At 36.8% G+C, this 16,429-nt stretch overlaps 1 protein-coding gene across 2 annotated transcripts in view; it reads left to right on the forward strand.

Annotated features, from left to right (window-relative positions):
* Positions 1-11,494, forward strand: part of LOC131941863 (heparan sulfate 2-O-sulfotransferase 1-like) — an 82,452-nt gene extending 70,958 nt beyond the window's left edge. The window contains exons 5-8 of one of the 2 annotated variants that reach the window (XM_059301426.1): positions 833-971; positions 6,721-6,818; positions 7,605-7,780; positions 10,610-11,494. In XM_059301426.1, coding sequence (XP_059157409.1) covers positions 833-971; positions 6,721-6,818; positions 7,605-7,780; positions 10,610-10,830 — 634 coding nt within the window. In that variant the 3' untranslated portion in view covers positions 10,831-11,494. The remainder of the gene's footprint in view (positions 1-832; positions 972-6,720; positions 6,819-7,604; positions 7,781-10,609) is intronic. The other variant, XM_059301427.1, reaches the window with a different exon arrangement.
* The last annotated feature ends 4,935 nt before the right edge of the window (positions 11,495-16,429 follow it).

The raw sequence follows: 16,429 nt of genomic DNA on the forward strand, positions 1-16,429 counted from the left end.
ACATCTCATCAGTCACAAATTACATTGAAAACATTGTATGTGAAAGAAAGATGAGAAATGATTGCAGATAACGTTCGTTCCTTGATTCTATTTTCTATACACAACGAACGAAAATATGATCAGCTGTGTTTTATTCCTTATCGTGCACATCTCATCCCTGCATTAGAATCTCATTCGTCGCTTCCTTATTCATCACATTAGGCTGTACTTTAAGCTATCATTAGTTGATGCTATGTTACTATTTTAAAGTTATCTCCCATAGGGCGAGTATTTTCCCTTTCAAGATGTGATGAAAATTTCATTCACACATATTTTAAACCGATGTGGAGAATATATCGTTTATATATATATCAAGTTCCTGGACGAAGGCGTTATGCTGTAGTACAGGGGTGATAATTGCCAACTTTTATCCAAGAGTTGTCCGTGATTTATAAAACATCACAAAACAAATTGTCTCCCGTTTTTACATTTTCTTTCATAAAGCGTGTACAGTTTAGACGAATGGATAAAACATATGAGAATAATAATGTAGATAGGTTTATAATGCGAGGGGATAAAAAAGAATTACTTTATTAACACGAGAACTGGGAAAAATAAAGGGAGTTTAATATATAAAGGGAACAAAAGAATATATATCTAATACATGTGAAGAAAATTTTCTGAAACGTTATGGAAACATTATAAAAATACGTTTACTTTTTTTTAATGTTAGATGTATGTTAAACGTTGTTTGTAACATGAGGTTATGTACATCTTGATGGTGAGGCTATCTATTTCATCATGGTGCACGTGTAAACCTAACCTCACCCCAATTTACCTCCTCTACCCACAGATTCGGCGTGTCCCGGGTCCCCATCTACATCAACATGGTGAGGGAGCCTCTAGACCGACTTATATCGTACTATTACTTTGTTCGGTACGGCGATGATTTTAGACCGACCTTACGGCGGAGAAAGGCCGGGGATAATGAGGTGAGTCACTTCTTGGATTTCACCGCCGTAGTTAATTAATGTGTAATTAATCATGATTAAAGTCCTGGGTGGGGTTTTTATTATTCAAAAGAAAAATTTAATGACTGTTGAAAAAATGGAAATCGATACAGTTACAGCTTTGTCAGTTGGAAATAATACCGATTCCAGCATTACTAGGGCCTAACAGTCATTTCGCAAGGACTAGGATCCAAGTAATCAGTACATCACTAGGCTTTTGTAGTCATCTTAACATCACTATGGCCAGAGTTTTCTAAGTATCAGTAGGAAATAACATTGATTCCAGCATAACGTATGCTATGTCAGTTGAAGATCATATAAATTCTTCTAGCACAATCTTTTTCTTCGTACTTAATTTTTAATGTTGGAAGGTATTCCCTCCAATACAATTAAGTATTAATTGTTAGCTGGTTATGCGCCATATAGGCCTTGACTCCGATTTCTTTTTGGATTTGCTTCCATAGCCTTTATCCAACCAAGAACAAACTACAAGGCAGCAGTTGTTTGATTTTGGAGTTGTCTCTCCTAGAAGAGTGGCTGTCCCCAGCTGTTGGGCCTCTTCTGTCTGTGGGTTCGAGCTCGAGACTTTTCGGTTTAGCACTCATAAGCTCTACCGACTCGACCTCGCCAACCCAGGTTAAGAACCACTGTTCTAGCAATAGCAGTCCACGTCTTTGTTACAGGTCTTAAAAGTCATTATATTTAATAGCACTTGCGCCTCGGGTTATCGGTGTAAACATAGGATGCAGTTATTACTGCAGTAATTGTGAGAAATTGGTGTCTTAATTTTCAGTAGAATTTCTAGAAAATTCTTAGTTTACAACCTAAGAAAAATCATGGAACTATATTTTTATTGAGGGAAATATTTTCATCTCTGGTGCGGCTAGATTGACTGCTGGTCTATTGGTCAAATCATTCTACTATCTCTAAGACTAGCGGTCATCCTAGCCGCATTACGATTGAAGTAATCTCACTAATTGCTGTGTTTTTATAATCCCATTTCTAAAACGTAATAGTAACCCCTGATCATTATGAATTAAGTCATCTCACCATTGGTGGTATTTAAGTCACACTTCAATCACTTAATCCTCGGTATCATGATATTAATCATCTTACAATCCATAGTATTAAAGTAATCCCATTTCGAAAATGTATCAAATCTCTGTAGCTTTAAGATCTAAGTCATCTTTCTATTAGTAGGACTAAAGCAATTACATTTCTAAAACGCAAAAATAATATCTGTATCATTATGATCCTAGTAATCTTTCTATTAGTAGGATTAAAGTAATTATATTTCTAAAACAGGAATCTCTATAGCATTAAGATCTAAGTCAGCCCTGTATCCCTCGACCCTTACCCTCGACCCTCACCCTCGATCTTGACCCTCGAGCCTCACCCCTCGACCCTCCCCCTCGACCGTCACCCTCGACCCTCACACTCACCCACGACCCTCACCCTCGATCTTGACCCTCGAGCCTCACCCCTCGACCCTCACCCTCGACCGTCACCCTCGACCCTCACACTCACCCACGCCCCTCACCCTCGATCTTGACCCTCGAGCCTCACCCCTCGACCCTCACCCTCGACCCTCACCCTCGACCCTCACACTCACCCACGACCCTCACCCTCGATCTTGACCCTCGAGCCTCACCCCTCGACCCTCACCCTCGACCCTCACCCTCGAAACTCACCCACGCCACCAACAATGGCGTCACGTCATACAAGAGCCCATCCAGCCATATTCAGACACCCCCCCCCCCTAAATTATTAAAACAAAACAAACATCGATCCCCGCGTCATATGGATGTCTAGCGTGACACCTTCGTTTCTTTTTGTTTTGTTTTTCCTTAAGTGAAATAGGAGGTCACGGTGACCTGGTCACGTGAAGAAAAAAAAAATAGGGTCAGATATGTCTGAGATGGCGTCAGGTTGAGGACACGGAAGTGGGGGGGGGGGGGGGGAGTGTTAGATTGGGGGTAGGGGCGGCATCTTTGGAACATGACCATAAACCCCCCAGCGGACATCTTTGGGAGCAGCAAAGAGGAAAACTGTGTTCGGCGTCTGTGGGGGTGAGCTTGTATAGAAGGTTCTAGAGAGTCGAGGTGTTTGTTGTATTGATCGCGGCGTCTGGGTGTTTTTTTAGTTCTCAAGCTCTGTCGTATGACGGTGTCAAAAGCCTTGTTGTCTATAGTCTATAGCCGACATTTTTTTAGTTCTCAAAGCATTGCCTTTGTCGTTTGATGGTGTCAGTTTCTGTCTAAAGCATTTTTGTCTATAGTCTATTGCCGCGTTTTTTTAGTTCTCAAAGCATTGCCTTTGTCGTTTGATGGTGTCAGTTTCTGTCTAAAGCATTTTTGTCTATAGTCTATAGCCGAGTTTTAACAAATTACTTTTTTTTTTTAAAATCAAATCTCGACAGGGACTTGTTAAAAACTTGATCATCATAGAATTATGGATACTTGTTTTCTTCGGGGTGTTGATGGATACAGTTATAAACATAGAAGGTGGAGGTACAGACTCCAGTGACTTTGTTCAGTTAATGTGATGTTGCAGAAGGGATGGGGAGGTGGGGCTTTGTGACGCCATAGAGGATGGGGTGTGGCTTTTTGATGACGAAGTGTGACGATAAAGGGTGGGGGTAAAATTCGGCTTAATTATCCTGATGTCAATTATAGACACCCACCCTACGGGAAAATCATACATTTACCAAAGTCATTGTTTGGTGGGGGGGGGGGGGGGTGTAAAGGCGTATTTTTTAATACTAAAAATGTAATTACATTGCTCACACTGAAGTTTATACTTTAAGCCATGTCTCTATCATTATCGACACTCAAGTGGATTCTTACTGCACCCTGACCCCACTCCTTATTACACCATAGTTTAAACGCATCTTCTGGTGACGCGTTACACACACACACACACACACACACACACACACACACACGTACGCACACACATACCCACACGCACGCACACACACATACACACACACACGTACGCACACACATACACACACACGCGTACGCACACACATACACACACACACACATGTACGCACACACATACACGCACGCACGCACACCACCCCCGTTACATCACTGAGACCTACGTAACACACTTCCCTGTTGCCGGCCTTGAGAGTGTCCGAGTTAAATCTGATGTTACCCGATCTCTGTAGGCGTCAAGTCACGTTACACCCGTTAGGGAAAGAAGAGAAAAAAGTTCATGCTGTAACTTTAGAAATAAAGTGTGGGCCTTGCACGCTTAAAGTAGGTGGTGGGTGCATTTGAAACGTTGCTAGATGTAAATTTCGCTTACATTCATTAAGTTGCTACATGTAAATCTCGCCTACATTCAGTAAATTGTTAGTTGTAACTTTTATTACATTCACTAAATTGCTAGCTTAAACTTCGCTTACATTCAGTAAATTGCTAGTTGTGAACCTCGCATACATTCACTAAGTACATGTCTAGTATCTAAGAAAGTGGGATAGCGAAAGTCTCGAGTTCGAATTCGTCGTTTAAGTCAGTAGAATGTCACTGAGTCCACCCAGCTCTGGTCATAGTGCTGACTACTTTAGACCTTCATATGCCGATGTCTCTGACACAGATGAACTCTAATTTATCTGCCCGTGTGTCTTGGGCACGAACGGGAAAAGGTGATACTGATTTGAATCTAACAAATATCTAATACATTTACGAATATTTGAATTGCTATCAGATTCTGTTTGCTTGATACTAATCTTTAAATTAATTATTTTCTGCAAAAGATTATAAATATGGAGGGTTATTTTTTTATTTTTTGATCATCAGAATATGTATAGGCCCTACCGAGCGTATGATATTGGTATGCTTTTTGTGTTGTTGTTTTATTGTGTTCACTTTGTTCTCATTGCACAATTCTCCTTGGCGCATTTTCCCGTGAACCTAAGCTTGACACCCTAGCCTTGTATCTTAACAGTTGTTTAACGTCTGCTACCGCTAACTGTAGCTAGAATCTAAATGAGATAGAAGTTAGTAAAATTTAATTTATCTCACTTTAGCCCCACCCCCTTTTAAAAAAAAAAAAAATTAAAAACATGTATCACATCTGATGTGATGATTAAAAGAAATTAATTAACTTTCCCATCGCGATTATTTAGATTGGTTTTTTTTTTCAAACTGCGATTACTCGTAAAAGTTTTGCCTCAGGGTGTCCATGTTGAAGAGTTTGAAACTAGTCTGTAGTCTGAATACTCTCTCCATCTCGGACATTTATATTATTTTTTAAAACCCTGGCTTGCTTTAATATTTGTTCCTTAAAAAATGTACCTCTCGGATTCTCTATTTTGAAGAGTTTGTTATTTATGTAGCCTGTGATTAACTTCACCATCATCATCATTCCTGTGGACCTTTAGTGTAGCAGAGGGATGCTACCCCACCCCTCCATCGTACTCGGTTCTGGGCGATTCCTCCATGTTGGGTCCACGACATTCCGGTTGTTTCTGCTTCTCCTACAGCTGACCTTTTCCCATGTTTGGCCTTCCTACTTTCATGCCTTCCTACTTCTCTCTTTCCTTGGAGATTCCAATCTAGTGCCTGTCTGATGATTTTGCTAGTTGGTTTACTCAGGGTGGGCGTGTCCAATCCATCCCCATTTGCGCTTTTGTATTTTTTGCCAATAGAGTCTTGCCCAGTTTTTTTCTACAGTTAAGCATTGGTAATTATTTTTTCAGGTAACCTAATGATCAATATGCGACACAGGCATCTGTCATAGCGTAGTTAGATAAAAATAGACTAGACTTGTAGAGATTACTAAGGACGGTGTAAACTTGATAATGAAAGTCTGAAGTTTGTTGTTAGTAGTTTGTTAGTTCATTTATTAGTCTGTTACTCTCCACGTCTGAGAACTATAGAGGAGAATAGATTTCACTTTGCTGTTAAACAATCGTATTTTGGAAAGTGTAGACAATCTCCCGACGTCCCGGTTTTGCGAAGGGTGTTAAATGCGTACCCGGTGATTAATTCAGTAGGCCATGATGAATCCCACGTTTGTTAGGACGTGTGGATGTAACTACAAAGTGTCTCATTCAAATCAACTTGTACCAGTATTTGCCGCGTTGCTGCAGTCTAGTGTAATACTCACGACCGTCTTTATTCCTTACTCGATACTTTCGTGATTATACACGTTCTACAATTTCTATTTAAACAGTATGATATCGCATCAGTTCACTAACCACCCACCCCCATATTTCACCTCCCCCCCCCCCCTCCTGAAAGTGATGGTTAGATGTTTTGTTTATGTTGAGCTATAAACTTTCTGTAAGCGAGATCTAAGACGCCCTGGCTAATATAACACGCTGTAAGGGAGATAACAAACACATAAACGAATTATTTATACGCAACAGAGTTAGAGCTACTTGCTTTGAACATGCAGATATTTTGTAAATAGTAAATTGAATTAATCAACCAAATATATGTGCATTTCAACAAGTATATTTTTATAAAATTTATGTATGCCTACAGCAGATCAGTGGTATAGGGAGATCTTGATGTGGCAGTTCTCAATTATTTTCCCATATATATATATATATATATATATATATATATATATATATATATATATATATATATATATATATATATATATATATATATATATATATATATATATATATATATATATAAATTTAATATAAAACACACCCCTTGCATCCAGCACTGACATAGACACCTTTTGTTTCTTCTTCTAGTCATTTGATGAATGTGTAACCAGGGGAGGTAAAGACTGTGATCCAGAAAATCTGTGGGTGCAGGTTCCTTATTTCTGTGGGCACCATGCAGATTGCTGGTGAGTACTGGTCTATGTTGTCCCACAGTATAGATGGATGAGGTGGTCTGTATATGCCAGTGTTGTTACATGTTGGTCAGTAGATGGTGATGTTGGTCAGTAATAATTTATGATATAAAGACTTTATTCTCCATAATGGCTGATTAATAACTATAAAAAAGAAAATATAAATAGTTAAAAACTAAAAAATGTATTCAGTGTCGTTTTTAGTTATTAAGTAAGAAAGAGCAAGATTGTTGGTAGTTAAGAAAACTAAGAAAGAGCAAGGATATATCACTATATATGTTTTATTGTGAGATTTACATAGCATAGTATGAACTCTAGCTATATTTTTAAAAGTATTTTTGAACCATCCATCAGTTTTATACTTTACGGAGAAGCTATCTTTGATAAGGGTGATACACATAGACATTGAGGGGGGGGGGGGGGGCGTGGCCTAGCACAAGAGGGCTAGACTACTAACCCAAAAGTCTCGAGTTCAAATCCGGGTTCATATCAATAGAATGTCCCAGAGTCCACCCAACTGTGATGGGTACTTAACTCAGGTAAAGGAAACGAAGCCGGCTTGGCAAAATGCTGACCACGTTATCACCTTGTATGCTGCGGTCATTAAAACAGATTAATTCTACTACATCAGCCTCATGTGTCTTGGGCACAAAGAAGATACAGAGAAATTAGTCAAGTCTGCAATTATATATCCTACTGAACAGTGGTAGATAACACTTTAAATGCAATGAGCCGATTTATTATTATTCCTGCCAACATTTTAATGAGCCGCACTTTCAGGGAGCCAGGTAACCAGTGGGCCCTGGAGGAAGCCAAGCGGAACCTCCTGCACCACTACCTCCTGGTGGGCATCACGGAGGAGCTGAGGGACTTCCTGGCCGTGCTGGAGGCCACACTGCCCCGCTTCTTCAGGGGGGCCACGCAACTCTATGCTGAAGGTATGCTCAGTTCTGAAGGTATGTCCTGGTAGTCTATTGTTGAGGATGTCTTGGTAGTCAATTGTTGAGGGTGTCTTTATAGTGAAGTTTGTGTCCTGGTAGTCAATTGTTGAGTGTCCTTATAGTCAATTGTTGAGGGTGTCTTTATAGTCAATTGTTGAGGGTGTCCTTATAGTCAATTGTTGAGAGTGTCTTTATAGTGAAGTTTGTGTGTCCTTGTAAAAAGGTTAATGTGTCTTTGTTGTAGAGTGTATCCTCTTAGGGGATTATTGAGTGTGTCTTTATAGTGAAGTTTTGTGTGTCCTTGTAGAAAGGTTAATGTGTCTTTGTAGTTGCGTGTTCTCATAGGGACTATTAAGTGTGTCTTTATAGTGGAGTTTGTGTGTCCTTGTAGTAAGGATAATGTGTCTTTGTAGTTGAGTGTGTCCTCATAGGGATTGTTGAGTGTCTTTATAGTGGATTATTGAGTGTGTCTTTAAAGTGGATTATTGAGTGTGTCTTTATAGTGGATTATTGAGTGTGTCTTTATAGTGGATTATTGAGTGTGTCTTTAAAGTGGATTATTGAGTGTGTCTTTATAGTGGATTATTGAGTGTGTCTTTATAGTGGATTATTGAGTGTGTCTTTAAAGTGGATTATTGAGTGTGTCTTTATAGTGGATTATTGAGTGTGTCTTTATAGTGGATTATTGAGTGTGTCTTTATAGTGGATTATTGAGTGTGTCTTTATAGGGGATTATTGAGTGTGTCTTTATAGGGGATTATTGAGTGTGTCTTTAAAGTGGATTATTGAGTGTGTCTTTATAGTGGATTATTGAGTGTGTCTTTAAAGTGGATTATTGAGTGTGTCTTTATAGTGGATTATTGAGTGTGTCTTTAAAGTGGATTATTGAGTGTGTCTTTATAGGGGATTATTGAGTGTTTCTTTATAGTGGATTATTGAGTGTGTCTTTATAGGGGATTATTGAGTGTGTCTTTATAGGGGATTATTGAGTGTGTCTTTATAGTGGATTATTGAGTGTGTCTTTAGAGTGAAGTTTGTGTATCCTTGTAAGGGTAATTGTCTTTGTAGTAGAGTGTGTCCTCTTAGTGGATTATTGAGTGTATCCTCAGTGGATTATTGAGTGTGTCTTTATAGTGGATTATTGAGTGTCTTTATAGTAGATTGTTGAGTTTGTCTTTATAGTGGATTGAAGTTTGAATATTCTCATGGTAGTTTGTAGATGATATTGTGAATTGTATAAGTTTTCGTGAAGTTTGTATGTCCTCAAGGTGAAGTTTAATGCAGTGAGTTTACACCTGTAAACTTATTAGATAGTTCAGTACAGATTCCTTAGGTCTTCACAGGTTCGGTTGAAGGATTGGTTTATGTCCGCAGAAACTCATTTGATATTAATAAATTCTTGTTCAGGATTTACAAAACAAATTTTATAATGAACTTTTTGTTGCGTAACAGTTTTGGCATCAATTACTATGAAGAAGCTATTTATTAAAGACTTTGTCTTTGTTATGCTTTTCTCTATATTTCAGATTTCTCCTAAACCTTTTTAGTACAGAATTAAAGTAACGTTTTATCTTTTGGTTTTAGGCTACTTATTTTAAGAAGTGTATTTCCCTATGTGATTCCTTTGGTGCAAGCTTAGTGTTACTTTTTTTTAAAAAATCATTTTGGAAGAACCTTTCCTTTTTTCTTTCTTTGAAATGGAACTATTCTCTCTTAAGGCTAAACCAGGAAGTAATTCCTCCCATTTTGCGATGTTTTTGGAATTGAAGACTTTTCTGTACTGGACATGCCTTAAAGGCTTGATGTGATGGTTTTGACACATATTCTCCGAGGGCCCTTCATACAGTACCTAAAACCTTCCTCTTGTTTGGTCATTTCCAGGTCGTCAGTCCCACCTGCGCCAGACGGCAAAGAAAGTTCCGGCCAAACCGGAGACTATTGCCAAAATCAAACGCTCCATTGTGTGGAAGCTAGAGCAAGATTTTTACCTGTTTGCTCAGAGACAGTTTCATTACATGAAACAGCTCACGTTTGGTAGACATAGAGGCCAAATGAGAGAGAAAGATAAACGGTTTCATTTTGGGAAGTTAAGGCCTAAAGACCCACAGGAGCTAGGGGACTGATCTAATGGGACACTTTGGGGTTGGTGTCTTTTTTTTTTTCTTTCTTTCTTGCCTTTTTGAGATGATCCGCTTTCTTGTTTTATTTTTCTCACTCGGAGTTAGGAATATTTTCATCTTGGCTGTTTTCATAGCACTGACTACTGCTTTGATTGTTGGTATTGCAATTGTCTAAGTTTGTATTGTTAGAGTGAGGTACCTTGGTAGGGAGAGGAATGTTTTTCTTGTTTTGGTTTTGCAAGCTTGTAACAGGGTAGTTTTATTTTATCACTGTGTGTAGTTAGTGCTGACAGAAGCACGAAGCACGAGGCAGATTTATAAATGGCTCAAGTTTTTGCATCAGATATTTTCTTACATTTGGCTTGCCCCTTTTTGTCAAACTTGCTTTTTCATAGCAGCACAGTTCACGATTTTAACATCTATAAAAGCTTGTACATCATTATTGTGATGATGTGTTTTTATTTAAACTTTACGTCAATGAATTTTAATTGCTTTTTTGTATTCTTACATAATCTTAAAAGTCTGTTTCAACTGCATTTTTAAAATTTTAAATACCAGTTCACCACACTGCATTTATTTTTTATATTTAAAAACTAAATATATTTTTTAATTATTTTTTTTTTAATCTATATGTGTTACTGCACTACTGTGAATGTCTGTATCATCCTAACTATATTATTTGATGTTAATTTTCAATGCAACATTTTTCCCCCTTTATTTACAGGCCGGAAATCGCATTTAAGAAAAACAGCCAAAAAAATTCCACCCAAACAAGAAACCATCGACAGAATTCAGAGCTCACAGATATGGAAAATGGAAAAAGAGTTTTATGAATTCGCCAAAGAACATTTCCACTATGTAAAAAATCAGATGTTTGATACTATAAACGGGGCTTTGGTAGCTAAAGATGGGAGGTTTATGTTTGAAAAAATGAGACCAAAATGATGGCGGTGGAGGAATATTTATTTCAGGCTGTTATCAACAATGGGTGCGTAGTGGCATACTGCAGTCAAGTCAGTGTGCCGTAGCTTACCCAGCTATTTTGAGTGTGCTATAGATACCACAACAGTGTAATCAAATCAGCGGAAGCTTAGTTGGTCATAAATTCACCTCACCATATGTGCACGCTGTATTGAAACCAGTGTGCCATCGATGACCACGACAGATGAACCTACTGTAATCAAGTCAGCGGAAGCTTAGTTTGTCATAAATTACCTCACCATATGTGCACGCTGTATTGAAACCAGTGTGCCATTGATGACCACGATAGATGAACCTACTGTAATCAAGTCAGCGGAAGCTTAGTTTGTCATACATTACCTCACCATATGTGCACGCTATATTGAAACCAGCTAACAACAGATGCAAACATCGTAGTCACTCCAGTAGAAACTTTGTATCTGAAAGATTGAAAGAAGAGATGATCCAGCCCCGGTTTCAGTGGATTAAGTTAATCTCAACAATGCAATAGCTGTAGTGTTTGACAACTGTCCTGATTATCTCAGAGCTGTAATGTAAGCTACTGTGTAGCAACATTAGCTGCATTTATTTTTTATGACTGTCAGGGGGTACTCGCTAAACTTGCGTGAATGAGGCTATTTTTTTTTATTGGGCAATGAAGAGGTAATGATAATTTGCTAATTGTTAAATGAAGAAAGCAGGTGATATTATAGCTGATACATTTTACTGTGAATACTGTAAAAATATTTTAGTTTTTCACAAAGTAAACTTTTCTCTGTCCTGAAGAAATATGGTAAACTTTCACTGCTCTGAAGTAAAATGATAAGCTTCCTCCGCTCTGAAGAAACATCATTCCAAGATGGTAAACATATTTTGCCGTAAAGAAATATAGTAAACTTTTCTCTTTCCTGAAGAAATATGGTAAACTTTCTCTGCTCTGAAGTAAAATGATAAACTTTCTCCACTCTAAAGAAACATTCTTTTAAGATAGTAAACATATTCTGACGTAAAGAAATATGATAAAACTTTTCTTTGCCCTGAAGAAATATTGTAAACTTTTCTCTATACTGAAGAAATAAGGTAAACTTTCTCCACTCTGATGAAACATTCTTTTAAGATGGTAAACATACTGTGATGTAAAGAAATATGGTAAACTTTCACTGCCCTGAAGAAATATGGTAAACTTTCACTGCCCTGAAGAAATACTCTTCTAACTGGCTAAACAGACACTGCCCTCCAGTGTACATTGTTATTGATCATTCAAGTTACATTCCTCCACATGAAGTATTTGATAGCGCGGGAGGGAAGAGGATGTAGAAGTATAGGGAAATTGTTGATGAACATGCTCAAATTTGTTTTAGAGTATTATGAGGTTTTTTTGTTGTGAAAAGTTGTTTGATGGTGGTGTAGATGTGAGGGATGCTGGGAGATAGGAAAAGGTGGATAGGATAAAATAAAATGTGGATAGGATTATATAAATTTTTTACTGTTTTTTTTTTAGTTCTAAGGACAAAAAGCTGGCTAATATTCACTATTTTATGGCTACTTGTAACTAAATTAAAATACTAAAAGACAAGAATAGGGTCTAATATTTTTTGGGAGCGTTAATATAATTGAGGGAAAGCATTTAAAAAATTAAAATAAGAGAAAACGACCAATATGTTTACAATTGTTAAAGTGTATGGAATGGAAGAGCATTTAAATTATGTTTTGAATGTTTTAAGCATTAAATATTTTACATGCATTTTGCTGCATTTTTTTGTGTTGTGAAATAATTGTGTGTGTCAGCTTGGGCTCTCTGTGTTCATTGTATAAAAAACTGAATTGATGTATATAGTTAAAATACTAGCACAAAGACTTTAAAAGATTTTTATTTTGTGTTGCATATAAAAAAAATTGCTGATTTTTGCAACCGGTTTTACAATTATTGCACCAGTATTTGATTGATGTAGTGATTTCTGTCTACATTTAGAGTCGGGAGTAAGATAAAGTGACGTTAGTTACTATGCATCAAATGATATTCAGTTTTTTTCCCATTCAGGTAAAGTTTTTGTTTGTTTAGGGCAAACTCATTGTGGTCCTGCAGATGATTTAGTCACGCAAGGTATGCTTTAATTATTTAGCTTTATCCTCACGCCAATGGTTTTATTTTTTTACAAATGTACAATCATATACGAGATTTTTAGACAGGTATAATGTCTAAACAATTTTACATTTTTTATTTAACGGAATACCCCAGACAATTTTTTAAATTCTTGTTTTGCACTTTTGCTTTTAATTATTTATTTTCATACTGACTAGACGCAATGTAAATACTAAGAGATATACAAGTACTTAAGATGTTGCTGAAGTGTATTAATTTTTAGAAGGGATGCGAATTTTATATTTGGGAAAAATGCCAGAAAGAATAACAATGGTTACAATGTAATTCTGTGAGGTCTAGTTCCTTATTTTATTAGTAGTGCAGGAGTTGATGTCAAGTGACATTTGATATAATGTGAACATCCCATACTGATGTACATTTATACATGGACTCTAACCTTTTTTTAACCAGTGATTGATGTTTGTTATAAATTATCCTATGTTGATGTATTCACCCTATATGTTGTACTGTAATTACGCGCAAGGGTTCTGTATATTTTACTCACTGTTTTGATAATGCTTGTGATAAATTTACTTGAGAAAAAGATTTTAAGCTGTATATTTCATTTGTTTGTTGCCTAAAGAATTTACTTTTGGTTTTTACCAAAACAATATCCACAGATCTGTTTATACAGTAATTTTTGTTTTGTTTTTATGTATCAGGTAGCTTGGTTACTAGTCAGTGAGGTGTGGTAAGGGTTGGTGGTGAGTTGTGGGTGTGGTGACGTGTGACTGACGTGTGACTATTGGTGACTTATACCATGATGTATGGCTAGTGGTGACATCTGACTTGAGGTGACATGTGACTTGTGGTGACATGTGACTTGTGGTGACATGTGACTTGTGGTGACATGTGACTTGTGGTGACATGTGACTTGTGGTGACATGTGACTGGTGGTGACATGTGACTTGAGGTGACATGTGACTTGTGGTGACATGTGACTTGTGGCGACATGTGACTTGTGGCGACATGTGAATTGTGGTGACTTGTGACATGTGGTGCAATGTGGTGACATACTTTTGTGGTGACATGTGACTTGTGGTGACATGTGACTTGTGGTGACATGTGACTTGTGGTGACATGTGACTTGTGGCGACATGTGACTTGTGGTGACATGTGACTTGTGGTGACATGTGACTTGTGGTGACATGTGACTTGTGGCAACATGTGACTTGTGGCGACATGTGACTTGTGGTGACATGTGACTTGTGGTGACATGTGACTTGTGGCGACTTGTGACATGTGGCGACATGTGGTGACATACTTTTGTGGTGACAAGTGACTGGTGGTGACTTATACCTTGATGGTGATGTGTAGCTAGTGGGGATATGTGACCAGTGGTGATGCGACATGTAACTGGTGGTGACATGTGACAATTGGTGTCTTTTACCTGGTGGTGATGTTTGACTAGTGGTGACGTGACTACAAGTGATGTGTGGCTGATGACACTGGTGGTGACATGTCACTACTTGTGATGTGTGGCTGGTGGTGACGTGTGACTGACTGTTGACGCATACTCTGTGGTGACCTGTCGCTGGTCACTGACAATCATACAAATTTGATCTGTGTTGTACATAACATTCAAAGAAGTTAAATTATAATTTATAAAGTGTCATGAATCTTAATCAAAGTCAATCTCAACTATTTTTCTTTTTTTTTTATTTAATTTAATTTTTATCTTTCTCTATTATGTTTACATCATTTTAATGTAATAAAAAGTTTTTAAGTTTTTCATAGTAAAGAAATTCTGGTTGCCAGTTTTCTAGACTTACTACACATATCAGTTTATTTTTATTACCTCCCTTGTTTTTTTAACTGCTTCTGACTGCATTACTTAAGTCTGCATCACAAGCATTGAAAACTCCAACTTTCTCCACTGATTATTATTGTTGTTATATCAAGTCCAGCCAAACCTTGTTATGTAAAAGAGGCAAGATATGCAGTAGTCTTTTAGTGAGTAAAGTTGATGTACCATCGTCATCATAAGTGTACTCAACCTTAAACCATTCACATTTTACAACTTGTTTCGTTTATAACTTTCTACCACTGATAATTTTTTGTGAAAGTTTTTAATTTTTCCTGGCTTTTCCCCCTGATTTATGTGTGCCTTTTACTTACTTCATTGAATGCTTGCTAATATGCTTCCTCTTTAATTGATATTTCTGTATTATTTTTTTTGGTACTGTTGTGGGTGATTGTTATAAAAATATGACTGAGAAAACTTAATTCTGCAAGGAAATGAAACAATTTAAATGACCAATGTATGTAATGATCATCCAGGTTCATCATTTCATCTGATGATTTCTCCATCTAAAGACTCTCCCCAAGTAATTTACAACCAGCGTGTGTTTTTAAGTGTTGATTTAGTTTTTCAATGAACATATTTTACTAGGCTTAACAGTGCCCAATAAGAGAAATAAGTGATTATTTTGTAATTTTACATTAAAAATAAACTGTTCAAAAAGAGAAATAACAAACAAATATATTTTCCGGCATATCAGATGATTTTTTTTTAACCCAGGAAAAAAGTCCAAAATATCGTGGGATGTAAAAAGTCCAAAATATTAGGGGATGTATAAAAGTCAAAATAATCGGGGATGTAAATAGTCCAAAATATTGGAATGTAAAATGTCCAAAATATCAGGGGATGTCTCATCTGGTAGGTGTCACCTGATAGGTCTAGTACATGCCAAACTGAATAAATTAGCTGGAGAAGTTGGTGTTGCTTATGCCCACATTCATCTTATAAGCTGGAACATATAGTTGTACTTTCCCCACCGCTTTGTGGCTGAGTTGGATTTTTTCTCTAGACAAACAAGTAGAGCAAGTTGTAAGCCAACACTTTTTCTATTTGGCCATTTAGTTTAAGAGCAGTTGTCAACCCAACTGGTTTGGAAAAAAATAATTTTCTTTCAATCAGGGAACCTTGTCATTGGGTACAAATTTTCCATTGACAAAATCCATCAAAATACAATTACCTCATTTTTTTAACAACAGTTATTGCCCTTTATCAATGTATTTATTTACTGGTATTTTATTACCCCAGGCAGTGTAATCAAACTGTATTGAACGGGACTCCGTGCTTGCTCACAGTTCTGTATGGATAGCTCCACCCTTGTTATTTTTAGCTTGAATCATTGTTTTCTTAATTTATTTTTGAAGATAATAAATCAAATGATAAAAATTACCTTGTTATTTTTAGCTGTAATCATTGTTTTCTTAATTTATTTTTGAAGATTATAAATCAAATGATAATTAATATTATGTGTTTGTTTTTTTAATGTATGTTATATTTACACTTTGATTCAAAACTATTCCTTACTAAACCACTACCCATACGTTAGTTGATTTATTAAAATACGTTTTTACGAAACATTTTTAAAACTGTATTCTAAAAAAAAATTATTGTTTTAATTGCTAATTATTTTAATTAAAAAAGTC

The sequence above is a fragment of the Physella acuta genome, unplaced genomic scaffold (assembly GCF_028476545.2).
Source record: "Physella acuta isolate Inbredline_101_S28 unplaced genomic scaffold, ASM2847654v3 ptg000374l, whole genome shotgun sequence".
Taxonomy (NCBI): domain Eukaryota; kingdom Metazoa; phylum Mollusca; class Gastropoda; family Physidae; genus Physella; species Physella acuta.